The sequence below is a fragment of the Schistocerca gregaria genome, chromosome 4 (genome assembly GCF_023897955.1).
Source record: "Schistocerca gregaria isolate iqSchGreg1 chromosome 4, iqSchGreg1.2, whole genome shotgun sequence".
Taxonomy (NCBI): domain Eukaryota; kingdom Metazoa; phylum Arthropoda; class Insecta; order Orthoptera; family Acrididae; genus Schistocerca; species Schistocerca gregaria.
Genome location: NC_064923.1, coordinates 527,629,552 through 527,642,402, shown reverse-complemented (window position 1 = coordinate 527,642,402; position 12,851 = coordinate 527,629,552). Strand labels below are relative to the sequence as shown.

The 12,851-nt window shown below is 41.6% G+C and overlaps 1 protein-coding gene across 1 annotated transcript in view; it reads left to right on the top strand.

Annotated features, from left to right (window-relative positions):
• The window catches only part of LOC126267794 (dopamine receptor 2-like), a 625,121-nt gene extending 612,970 nt beyond the window's left edge, over window positions 1-12,151 (top strand). The window contains exon 4 of the mRNA XM_049973098.1: window positions 10,481-12,151. Coding sequence (XP_049829055.1) covers window positions 10,481-10,570 — 90 coding nt within the window. The 3' untranslated portion in view covers window positions 10,571-12,151. The remainder of the gene's footprint in view (window positions 1-10,480) is intronic.
• Window positions 12,152-12,851: the final 700 nt, after the last annotated feature.

The following is a 12,851-nucleotide window of genomic DNA, read 5'->3' as shown; positions in this document are numbered from 1 at the left end:
GAAAGCATCCCGATTCTGTAATTAGATAGACAGATTATCTGTTATTAATTGTCTAGCATTTGATCCAGCTTCGGCAACTGTACTTCTATACATCGAAATAATCACCAACCAGTTGCAGAAGGGAAGTTTTATTTCCTTAACCGATTGCAGGCACTTAGTGCCGTTCTACAGAAGATAGTAACTATCGTATTATTTGCTAGTGTCGAAAATAACTCACATTTTGCTGTGGTCTGTATGGTGACACATTCCTTATTAAATGACTGTGGTTGGATATCCTGAGAGTGTTCAGTTTGTTATCCTAGCGTAGGTACATGATTCTTTGTGTCTGGCTTGGCATTAAGTTAGTATTTCATCCATCTTTAACACTTGAATCTGTATTTATCGAAATAATCAGCTCCCAGATGCATAAAAGAAATTTTATTTCATTAACCTCAAGAAGGGCACTAAGTGCCTGAAACCTCTCTGATTATTTCAATATATTGTCTCTCTTGTTGTTAGAAGACTGTCACGGGTGAACATACACGTGTCTGACAAATGGTGGCTGAGGGGACTGTAGATGTACTATACAGTGCTTTCTCAGATGGATTTGTTTGAAAAATTGTCTCTACTTCAGTCATTTTAGTAAGTTCTCAAATCAGTACCTTTGCGTATAACTTCCTGGAAATTCTATCAGTTGCATCTCTTCTACTTATTATTCGTCACTTTCTTCAAAACATGGCGTTATTTAACGCCACGCGCCCCACAGTTGGATAAATACTTACTTGCACAGCTCACATAATTTTCTCAAATATCTGAAAAAATAAAATACATTTTTCCTACGAAATTAATAGTTTTATTATGTTTCATTTCCATTGTGAGTGATTTATTGATTTGTCTAGTATAAAAAAAAACTTTCCCAAATTTTAATTACGAAAATAACTAAAGTCATCTCACATTTTTGAGTAGATTAAGCAGACCAATGAAATTTCAGTTATGAACTGAACCCCGTTTTATGCAAGAAATAATAGTTTTTAATTAAATGTAACTAGGGAATAAATAATGTATTCCTATCTACAATACAAACGTCAAGTTTAACAGAATTTGAAATGAAAATTACTTGAGGAACGGCAGGAACTGCACATACCAGCATTTAAAATTACGCCACTCACTGTAACATGCGCTTATAGTCTCGCTCTTCCTAAGAAAAATGAAGTGTCAAATTTTTCAAGAATAATGTTACTGTCATCCAAGTAACATAACTCTTTACTAAAAGATACACAGTATTCTTTCTTGCGTGATCTCTGTCCATTTTCATACAAACAACGAATTAATTATTTTTCATGTAATAATCTTTATAATAATAACCTTAAGCACAGTTTTCATTATCATTGTGATTAATGTCTTTCATTCCACTGCAAATATTTTTAAATTTTAAACTTCTCGTCGAAAGCATGTGCCTAATTCATCCATATTAAGGACGTGAGGTCCCAGTTGTTTTATTTGAACCATAATAATAGGCAGCATACAACCATTTTCTGTCCTACGTACGGTTCAACAACGCTCAACTAGAAACAGTGTTCTCATCACAATGTTGTGCAACTTAGCTCTTGAGGTTAAAATATTAATAAGTCTACAAACACAACTGCAGCGTTCATAAAATGAAATAGAATTAAAATACATTGTTCTGTGGGTCATCGTCTTACATTGAAAGGTATGATGTGCAGAGACAGTTAAGAAGGTGGAAGAGACGTTCTTCTAGCTGTTAAGGTGGCGGTGGCTCTCTCATCCAGGTCGTTGTGCATCCGATCAGTTGGAAAGGGGGGGGGGGGGGTGAGGAGGCCGGCGTGGTTACAAGTTGGCTGAAGCAAGACAGACGACGAGCATGTAAACTCTTTATTATGAGCGGCGTTCAACAGGCAATGCGACCCATTTCTTTTTCGGATAGTTTCGGTTCAGAAAATGCAGAATTTGTTGTGGAGCATCGCAGAAAATTCCCATTTCAGCCCCTATACTTTCAGGAAATTGTGACAGATGGCGTCGCTGTAAGTCAAAATGGTGTCGGTAACGGAGGTGTGTTACACGCAGGGAGCTATCATCGAGTTTCTTTCGGCAAAAACACATTTGTTTCAAGGCGCTTGCAGAATGTATACGGAGACCTGAGAGTGAACGAACCCACGGTCAGTCATTGGGCGAGGCATATGCCATCATCGCAGCAAGGCTGTGCAAATCTGTTCCATCTGCGTGCACGCCGGCCGCACCCAACTGCGACTCCTTAAATTTTGGAACGTGCGGACGCTCTCATTTGAGGTGATCGACGGATCACAATTAAACGCCTCGCTGCGGAGCTGGACTGCTCTGTTGGTAGTGCTGACACATTCGCCGCCTAAGAGAAGACCATAGAGAGCAAAATGTAAGATCATTTTTTCGTAATTGTTTGCGCGTTACGGGGCTGATAGCGACAATTTTTTGTCGAACATCGTCACAGGTGATGAAATATGGATTCATCGGTTCGAACTGGAAACAAAGTGGCAAACCAAGGAGTGGCGCTACACAGACTCTCCTTCTGAGAAAAAGGCCAAGGCCGCACACTCAGCCGTTACAGTCATGGCGACGGTCTTCTGGGACTCTGAAGCGGTTATTCTGTTTGACGTCCTCAGTAATGGTGCAGGCGATCAATTCTCAAATGAATTACGCTACCTTAAAGAAATGTGTATTCGTTACCACAAAAATGCAAACTTCTCCCTCTCCATGGCAATGTAACGCCTCACACAAGCCTCCACACCGGAGAGGAGCTCACAAAACTTCATTTGACTGCTCTTCCCCATCGGCCCTGCAGCCCCGATCTCGCACCTCCTGACTTCCGTCTGTTTGGTCCAATAAAGCATAAAATCCTAAGATGGAAGACTTGAAGAAACCGGTTATCTAAACCTAATAAAAGCAGACAGGGAATACAGGCCGCAGCCAACGCTACTCACCAAAGGCACCAATTGCCTCCAGTCAGTCAATTCAACTGCCTCCCCAAACCACCCAGAACACAAACATAAATCGGAGCGCAACCGTCCACCGTTCCGCCACCTCGCGGGACGAGTTGGTCTCGTTCCTAGGTAACGGTCAAAGATACGGACAGCAGGGCCGCAGCTTTCGATATTCGATTTGTACAACATGAAACATTGGCGCGAACGGCTCAAGTTTCTTTACCTTATTCTCATAACAAAACGTTTCTATTACGTTCGTTTGTAATGTTCTAGCATATATGCTACACAATAACAGACATACCTATAATATACAAACTGTAACTAAATTCGTTTTACGGGCTTTGAGGAGCTGTAATGGGGACCAAGACGGTTAAGTTTAGTGTAGCAACTCATGGCCAGAAACGTACCATTTCCCCACTACACGTGAGGTTCCACAACCCACGTTGGTGTATGATTCCTGCTGCTTGTTGTCTGGGTTCAATTACAAGTACGGCACCATGTGATGACCACCGGCATCAACACAGATACAGTACCTCTCAAAATGTCGCGGTACACACGATCACCAGCCATAGTCTTTTAGCACCCCCTGCAGCCACAACGCACGCCGCAGGGGTCTCGTAAATCAAGCTTTCATTGCGACCCTACAGACTGCAGTCTGTCGGGCAAGCCGGGAAAATATACACAATACACTAGTCAGTGGTTCCGAAAACGTGGGAAACTTGAACATGTGTTTTGTTATTTTGCTTATAGCGGGAAAACAGTACGTGTTCCATGAGTTTCTATGCTAAAGTTGCTAAACTTAATCGTGTAGGTCCCCACTACAAATCCTCAACATCTGTAGAGGCAATTTAGGTACACCCTACACGTGCACAGCTGAGCCCTACAACTAAAAGACAAAACACGGACAAAAATCATATAAACGCAGCACTCCACTTCGTACAGAGATACCATATTCACTAAAATATTATTTCTATATTTACTATGAACTATGTCAACAACTGCCTACGATATACACTGACAAACTTCCCTGTTACCCATGGCCTTGCAACCACGTTCTATTCCTACATTGACTGAAGGAAATGCCGTTTGCTTCCACACACCCAAGATACCACAGTGCGACACAGTGCAGAGGCCATATGACCAAGTAGATTTTATGTTATGTGTACGCTGCAAGTGGTGTCACTGGCACATCTCTTGGGTCCCTCCCACATACCAGAACAATGAGAAACAGGATTGTGAAAGGAGCACAAATCCGGGAAAAAGATTTATCAAGGGCCCACGAGTGGTTAAAAAACGCATATTCTGCTACTCAATTATGTTGCCGATTACTATATTCGCCGTGTTCTTGTATCCGGGAAAAATAAAAGTCCACAAGGAAACATACGACGTAGAACCAAATGACACTTGAAACTATTCAATTAGTCTGTCAAAAGATGAAATCAAAGACATTTAACAGACTGTGAGCAAATTCAGAACGTTCCTCAAGACATAGATCACGGTAGCCTAGATATTCAATGCAGATGTTGTCGTATCAATCACTTGCAGTCGAGCGGTGCTTACAGAGAGAGAATCCCGTGGCAGTGTAGTAGGGCGAAACCACGTAATCGGCAGGGTACGAGTTTATCGGAGCGAAACGATCAAGAGCGAAGGCGATGACACAGCAGTGGTTTAGCGTAGTTCGTGATGATGAAAGTGAGTGGTTATCAAAATTGAAATGATTTCGGCCTGCTCTGCAGCCGGTTACATTGCCTTTTTCGAAGTTTCCTAAGTCGCCGACCTTGCATGGAAGTGGTTATGTTGGCGTAGTGGCGGAGCCGCTAAACCTATAATGCTAATGGTCTCTGCCGTTTCCACCGATGACAAGTATACTCGGCCCAGTAACACCAATGTGACCACTGCCTCACTTCGACGTCAACGTGTAATAACCGCTCACAGCAGGCAGGTGACAGCAGTAATAGTGGAGAGTATATACAGCGTGTCATGCGGACGCGGAAAAAAGTGCAGTCTTTGTCGTAATGCGGAAACGGAGCAATTTATCTGACATTCTAAAGGGACTGACCATAGGTGGTGGCATTTCCGAAAGGACTAAATTTGTAAACAGTTCGCGTTGACGCCATGGTTAAAGTAGATCGTGCGTGGAAAAATGACTCTATCTAAAACCGGCACCGAGGCAACGACGCAATTGTGGTGAACCACGGAAATGATACAGGGGGAAAAACGACAGTTGCGGAAAGTACACGGGCTTATGGACGCGCAACTGATGAGCAACTGACCACCCAGATGAAGCAAGGAGTTACCGACAGCGTCTTCTCAACGACCGTTCTCCTAACGTTGGTTTCTAAGAGCTCAACAGCCGACTGCTGTCCATCGGCGACGTAAGCTGGAATTTGCACACCAGTACCACCACTTGTCGTCCACTGAGTGGCGACAGGAGACCTTTCCAGGTGAATCACCTTTCATGGACCATCGGTTATGTGGCCGTTGGCATGTACGGCGTGAAACGTCTGAAATCAAATACCTTGTTGCCTTGTGGTGTGGAGAACGTTTCAGAGGTATTCCCTGCTCGGTCTTTCTGGAAGATACAGTCGATCAGCACAAGTGCTCGCCTATTTTTGGGGACTATGCCCACCACTACATGCAGTTAGTTCTTCCTCGGCACGATGGCATCTACCAACAAGAGAACGCAGTATGTGACAGTGTATGTACGTGATTAGAAGAAGAGATTGCCCTTCTTCCTTGCCCACCAGATTCCAAGGATTTAAACTCAATCGACAACCTCTCGTGCCAAGGATCCTCAAACGAGAGCCATCTGGCCACGGCCCTGCAATCGGTATGGTTCCACATACCTTTCTGCACCTTCCAGAGCCTCACTGAATCTTTTTGAACTCGCGCAGATGTCCCCGCTTCAAAAAGTGATTATACAGGCATTTGATACAGGCTTTGGATGTATGGTCACATTAATTTGACCGAACAATTTGTAAGCTCTCTCTTTCCCAAAGACGACAGGCATGATCGGTACACTCGTCGCCCTCCTGCATGTGATTTACGTGGCCTCAGGCAGGTGCTGCTGCAGATATCACTGCTGGGATTGCTGCGGACTGCTCATTTCCACCAGTGCAAGTACTGTACCAGCTTGTACAAGGGATGGTGACGGACCTCACTACGTTTGTCATTTCCGTGAATAACTGGTACAGTTTTGATGATGACGTCCTGCGTTCTGTGCCTGTTCGTGCTGCTAGTGGTTGTCGTACTGTTGCTAGCAGTGATGAGTCGCCAGGCGTGACAACTCTTCCATGATGCTTAGTTTGTATTTCGCTGAAGCATTACGCGGGCCTCTGTTGGTACAGCGGATATTCCTGTGTTTTGGAGCTTCTTGATAAAACGTGATGATTGATGATATGGTTGACATCCATAACTCTAAACGTGGACTGGATCTTATTCTTTGACGTGATGGTTGGTTGCCGTCCTACTGTAGAAGGAGCAGCGCTGTCCCTGGTTGCCTACCATGAGGCAGTTTTGCTGGAATTTATGGACCATGGGTGAAGAGTGAAAAAAGAAGACACCTGGTAGAATTTTGCATATACCATAATTTAATCATAGCTAATACTGGGTTTAAGAATAATGAAAGACGGTTGTACTCGTAGAAGTGATTTGGAGACACCAGAGGGTTTCAGACAATTGTATGATCAAATGAAACATATCAAATGAATGCGCAATCCCGAGTAAGGATTACCAGCAGCTGTAGAATGGAATGACTACAGTGAAAATTTATTCCGGACCTAGCCTCAAACCCGAATTTGCCGCTTATCGCGAGCAGTCGGCATACAGTTTGGCTGTCTGTGCAGGACTCCCGCGCAGACCCAAACTTCCATACGTCGTCAACCATCCATCCACGACCCGTACTCGTACATCCATTATGTATATTCCCGTACAAGTCAGAGGTTGCGCTTGTAAGTCGCTTGCCCGGTATTGTCAGGTAAATACGATATTGCAGTGCCTGTGTTATTCTGATTATGATGCGAAATTCCTTTGCACTTGCATGCATGTCCGAAGAAACAGGCACTGCGGCACTGCACCACAAATATTACGAAACACATCAAATGAATTCCCAGTTGCGAGAAAGGACTACCATCAGCTGTAGAATGGAATGACAGCAATGAAATTTTGTGGCGGACCGGGTGTGGTCGCCGCAGTGACTGTTCATTTGGACATGCATGCATGTTCAAAGGAATTTTGCATCGGAATCAGAATAACACAGGCACTAATAACACAGGCACTGCAATATTGTGAATGTATGATGTTATGACACGGTTTATGATACCAGATTTGAAATTGTAGCATATTTCCAAGGGAAGATGTGGACTCTGGTAACTATTGTTGATTATGAACTGTAGATCAGAAACGACGAAATTGCGAAAAAGTATGATATTAAGGAAGTGGGAGACGAATAGGTTGTTTTGAGGGATGAAATACTGAAGGCAGCAGAAACTCAAATTTTAAGTGATGAAAGGAGAAAATACGAGTAATGCAGCGAATGAAGCAGACAAAAAAGGATACAAACGTGTAAAAGATGAGACTGACAGAAACCCTAAAATGGTTAAGCAGGAAAGCTAGAGGACAAATGTAAGGATACAGAAGAACACATCACAAGCGGTAAGATAGATATCGCCTAAAGGAAAATTAAATACGCCTTTGGAGAAACAATAAGAAATTGTATGAATGTTAAGAGCTCAGGTGGAAACCTTGCTCTAAGTAAAGAAGGGAAAGTTGAAAGGTGGAAGAAGTAGACATGGGAGCTATACAAGATAAATAAAAACAATATTATGGAAAAGGACGTAGATGAAGATAAGATGATGGCTATGATCCTGCGAGAAGAATTTGAAAGAGTGCTGAAAGAGCTAAGTGGAGACAAGGCCCATGTGGCAGAACTAACAATAACAAAACTATTCCACGTGGTATGCAAGATGTTAGAGACAGGCTAAATGTCTTCAGAATTCAAGAAGAATGTAATAATTCCAATTTCAAAGAAATCAGGCCCTGAAAGGTAAGAATATTACCGAAATATCAATTTAATAAGTCACGGTTGTCAGTTTAATAAGTTGTGACTGCAAAATAATAGCACGAATTATTTACAGCTAAATGGAAAAACTTGTAAAAGCCGACTTCGAGTAAGGCCAATTTGGATTCTGGAGAAATGAAGGAACACACGAGGCTGTAGTGACCCTACGACGTCGCTTAGAAAATGGGTTAAGGAAAGCTATACCCAGGATTGTAACATTTGTAGATTTAGGAAAAGTGTTTCATTAAGTTGACTGGAATACACTCTCAAACACAAACTCTGAAGGCAGTAGGGGCAAAATGCAGGACGCGAAAGGTTTTTTACAGCTTTTTTAGAAACCAGATGGAATTTTGAAGAGTTGAGGGGCATGACAGGAAAGTAATACTTGAGAACGGAGTGAGACAGGGTTGTGTAGCCTATCCCTGATTTTATTCAGTCTTCATATTGCGCAAGCCCTAAACGAAATGAAATAAAAAATTGGAAAAGGAATAAAACTTCAGGGAGAAGAAATCAAAACTTTGATGTTTGACGATCATATCATAATTCTCTCAGAAACAGCAAAGGACATGAATGAGCAATTAAATTTAATGGTCAGTCTCGTAAAAGCAGGATATAAGATGAACATCAACAAGAATAAAATCAGGATAATGGAATGTGGTCCAATTAAATCAGCAGATGCTGAGGGAATTAGACGAGGAACCGAGACATTAAAACTAGTTGATGAGCTGCGTTATTTGGCCATTAAAATAACTAATGATGGTCGAAACAGAGGATATAAAATATACAGTGGGAATGGCAAGAAAAGCATTTCTAAAGGAGAGAAATTTATTAACTCGAATATAGGTTTAAGTGTTACGAAATATTTTCTGAATGTGCTTGTCTGAAGAGTAGCTGTGTATGGAAGTGAAAGGTGGACGATTAAGAGCTGACACAAGAAGATATCAGAAGCTTTTGAAAAATGCGGATGTTGAATAGTGCTGGAGATTGAACGTAACTAAAGGAGAGGTACTGAACAGAGCTAGGGAGAAACATTCACGGCACAACATGACTAGAGGAAGGGATCGTAGATACGACACATTCTGAGACGCCAGGGGATCATCAGTTTAATAGGGGAGGGAGGTGAGGGAGGTAAAAATTGTAGAGGGAGACCAAGAGATCAATGCAGTAGGCATGTTCGAAAGTATATATGTAGCAGAGTTATTCAGAGCTGAAGCGGTTTACACAAGGTAGAATAGAGTGGAGAGTGGCGATGAAAAGTCTTCAATCTGAAAACCACAACAGAGGAAATGTTAATAGACCAGTTGAAACATTTCGTCATGTTAACAAAACTAACAAGACGACAGTTCATACATCCGTACTAATATTATAAAAGCGAAATTGTGTTTACCTGTTCTCTTTTCACAAGTAAACAGCTGAACCGACTTTGATGAACTTTGGTATGGAGATAGCATGGGTACTGAGCAAGGACTTAGACAACTTTACAAAGTGTGTTCTTTCTGACTTTTATTGATTTGAATAAAACAAACGAATGAGGGAACATCTTTGCCCTTTGACAAAAGCTGTATAATCTCTGACTTTTCCTTACATCTATTGTGTAAATGATTTTATTAGCTGATAAGTTGTACATAATACGAGTCAACGTAATGAATACAGTCTTTCGGAATCTTCAGAGTACGTAATCCGTACTTTATATTATATTATAAGTGCGAAAGTAACTCTGCAACGTTTTCATGAATAAACTACTGAAATTTGTTACGGAGATAGTTTGAGCCCTAAGAAAGAACATAGGCTACTTCAGAAAGTAAGAAAATTAATTAGACCTGTAACAAGATGAAGCATGGAATGGAACATTTTTTAACATGGTTTATTTTCACTAGTGTAGATTTGTTGCTTAATATGCACGTTTCATAATGTATAGTAACATGATGTAAAGATTAGCGATCCTTCTCACTATCCTCCATAAGTACCGCTCGGTACCGACCCTGCGTATTCCACGTTATGTGTTTGGGCAGTTGACTGAGGAGTGGATACACATAGCAAGCTTCCTCCCCCCTCCCCACCGTACAGGCATAATCACCATCACTCACAAAACGAAAACTACTGGCATGCAAACACAGCTGTAGATAACAGCTAGTACAGCATAAACGCTCAGCTCAGACACTGAATACTTCTACTTAAGATACCTCAGACGTAAGCTGTCGAAACGTTGTCAGCTCAAGAGGGTAATACATTGTCATCAATCACATGCCAAAGAAAGCATTTTGTACCACAGACAATATGTACAGTTCTCTGTCTCTAATCATCTTGTCATCGAAACACCGTGTGGCCGGGTTGTCTTTGTATATATTTACTTGAGGTGCTTTACATTATCTTGAGGGGTTGCTGATATGGCTGAAATGCACCGTGATGGAGCCTCGTTGAATGAGCTTCCTCGCAGGGCCGACACGTGTGGACCCCTCTGTTGCAGTTCCTGGGCAACACGGCGGTCATGCTGGCGCACTCGAGCGTCGGCTACTCCTCCGTGGGCCGCCACCAGCACCAGCTCTACCGGATATGACGTCACGACGCGGCCGGCGGCGAGCTGCGGCGCAGGCCCAGCCTCTCGTAGCGCGGTCGCCGCCGGGCCACACCGCGCCTTGCTGCGTCACTTCCTGTCTCCACCTGTGTGCCCGCCTCGACGCTCCGAGAGCGGCTGCCGTGGAATCACACCTGGTTTCAACTACGCTCTTCATGTGATGTTATATATTTTCTGTTGTTGTTGAGGGGAAAGTATACGCTCAGAAACGTAGTTCTTTTTCCTAACTACGCTCTCTGACTGAGAGCACAGAATTCGCTTTCACAAATTCGTCAGGTTTGGACTCGAAGAAAAAAAAAACTCATTAACACCTTTTTTTCCTACATGTTGAAATCACTGATTTATTCGTTACAGACTTTCCTATAACGTAAATCCGTTTGTACTGGGAGATGCGGTAGCAAATTAAAATGTGCGCTTCTATAGAAACTGCTCTTTTACTTTACGAAATCAACGCGATCATAAAATTTATAAATATGGATATATCGAGTTCGGAAAATGATTTTCCAGATATTATAAAATGTGCTTCTCATCGCCTGTTCTATTACCGGTCTCAGACAAGTAAAAGAACTTTGATTTTACTATCAGCAAAAAAATTTAGTTTAATTTGAGTGGCTCCCATTAGTAATAGAAAGTTCATATTCTTGAATTTACTCTCCCTCTGATCATCGCTGTGTTGATGATTTGTGTCTTGGAATGAAAGGGGAGGTTTGAAACACGACGTCCTCGTTCGTAAGGTAACCCACCATCTACCGTCGCCAAATACCATGGTAAATTCTGCCGAGACCTAATGCATCCCATTGTGGGGTACATCAATTCTTCTTCGCTAGAGGAATATTGCATTAACCTTCATTTTCTTAGTTTCCTGTCTACCTTTTTAACTTTTCAGTAAGTTCGTTCTCCGTTCAAAACTGTCGCATCATTTTCGCATTGCATTTATTGCCCGTCCGCAAACCCAAACATTAAATGGTCAAAGAAGTATGATCTCAAAATCAACAAAAGAGAACTGAGTATCTCAGATAAAACGAAATTGGCATGGCGTCTGCCAAAGAAACATTTTGTGTCTGTACTTCATAAAATATTTCATTACCTAAAGAGCAGCTTACTATGGGGATCTCTGACGTAATTCGTGAAATAAATGTAGTTTCTGGGAGGAAAAGCATTCATAATATTTCTGTGTATATACTACAACAATGTAAATGTCATTTACGTTAAAAGCGGTTGGAGAATCTTAAAGACATTGAGTGAGAAGATATTGTAACAGAGATTACCAATATTATCGATGCGCACAAAAAAGAAATTGGAAATAATGGAATTTGGAGTAACTGTGGAAAGTCTACAGTTTATCTATCGGCCTCTGGAGATGCATGTAAATTTATAGACATTACCTTGCCATACAAGTCTTAGTAGTTCTAACACGTTAAATAATGGAATTCGCTGGAGCATTTTTTGAAAACATGCAATGTTCTACTAATTTTATGTTACAACTGAAACGGCTCTATAATCACTTGTTCATAAATACTGCAATTTTTGTATTTTCAAATATTTTATATCACGTTTCAAGAGTTACCAGAGTTATTGATGTTCGACATTTTGTTGAATAAAAGTCTGTTGCTGGATAAAATTTAATTCTTCTTTTGCATATTACCACTTTTATGACAATAATGTTTTCCTGTACCATGAAATTAAGTATTTTTACTACCCTAGATGAAATTGTCTTTAAACAAGTTCTCAGTAGCAAATGAGGCCACTGGGACAGTAAAGCACAACACTGCAGCGGATGAGATAGAGAAGTCAAGAATTTCGAACACAAACATAGGAACACTGAAAAGTAAAAGTAATATCATATACATCGAACGTAAATGTGTCAACGTGTGTGGAATATCATTATTTAAGGCAGCAGAAAGATGGTTACTCGAATAGATGATAGCTGCCTGACAATGTGATACATATCAATTTCAAAGAAAGAGGGGCTCCATTCCCATGTCAGAGTCTGGTGGAACAGTGTATAACATAAAAATTTGTGGATGGTATGGCAAGTAGCAAATTTTAAACACGTATGAAACGGAAATGTTCAACTGGCAACTTGCTCATCTTTAGCGCCGAATTACCGAAGACTGCGCGACCATACAAACGTGCGAACTCTGGAACAACCACTTTGACATGTCGCGCTTCTAAACTGATTGGAAGGATAAGATTTCAATGATACAGTACGCATATCAGATACGCTGATGAGCTGCAACATTATGACCAGTTGCGTAACAGG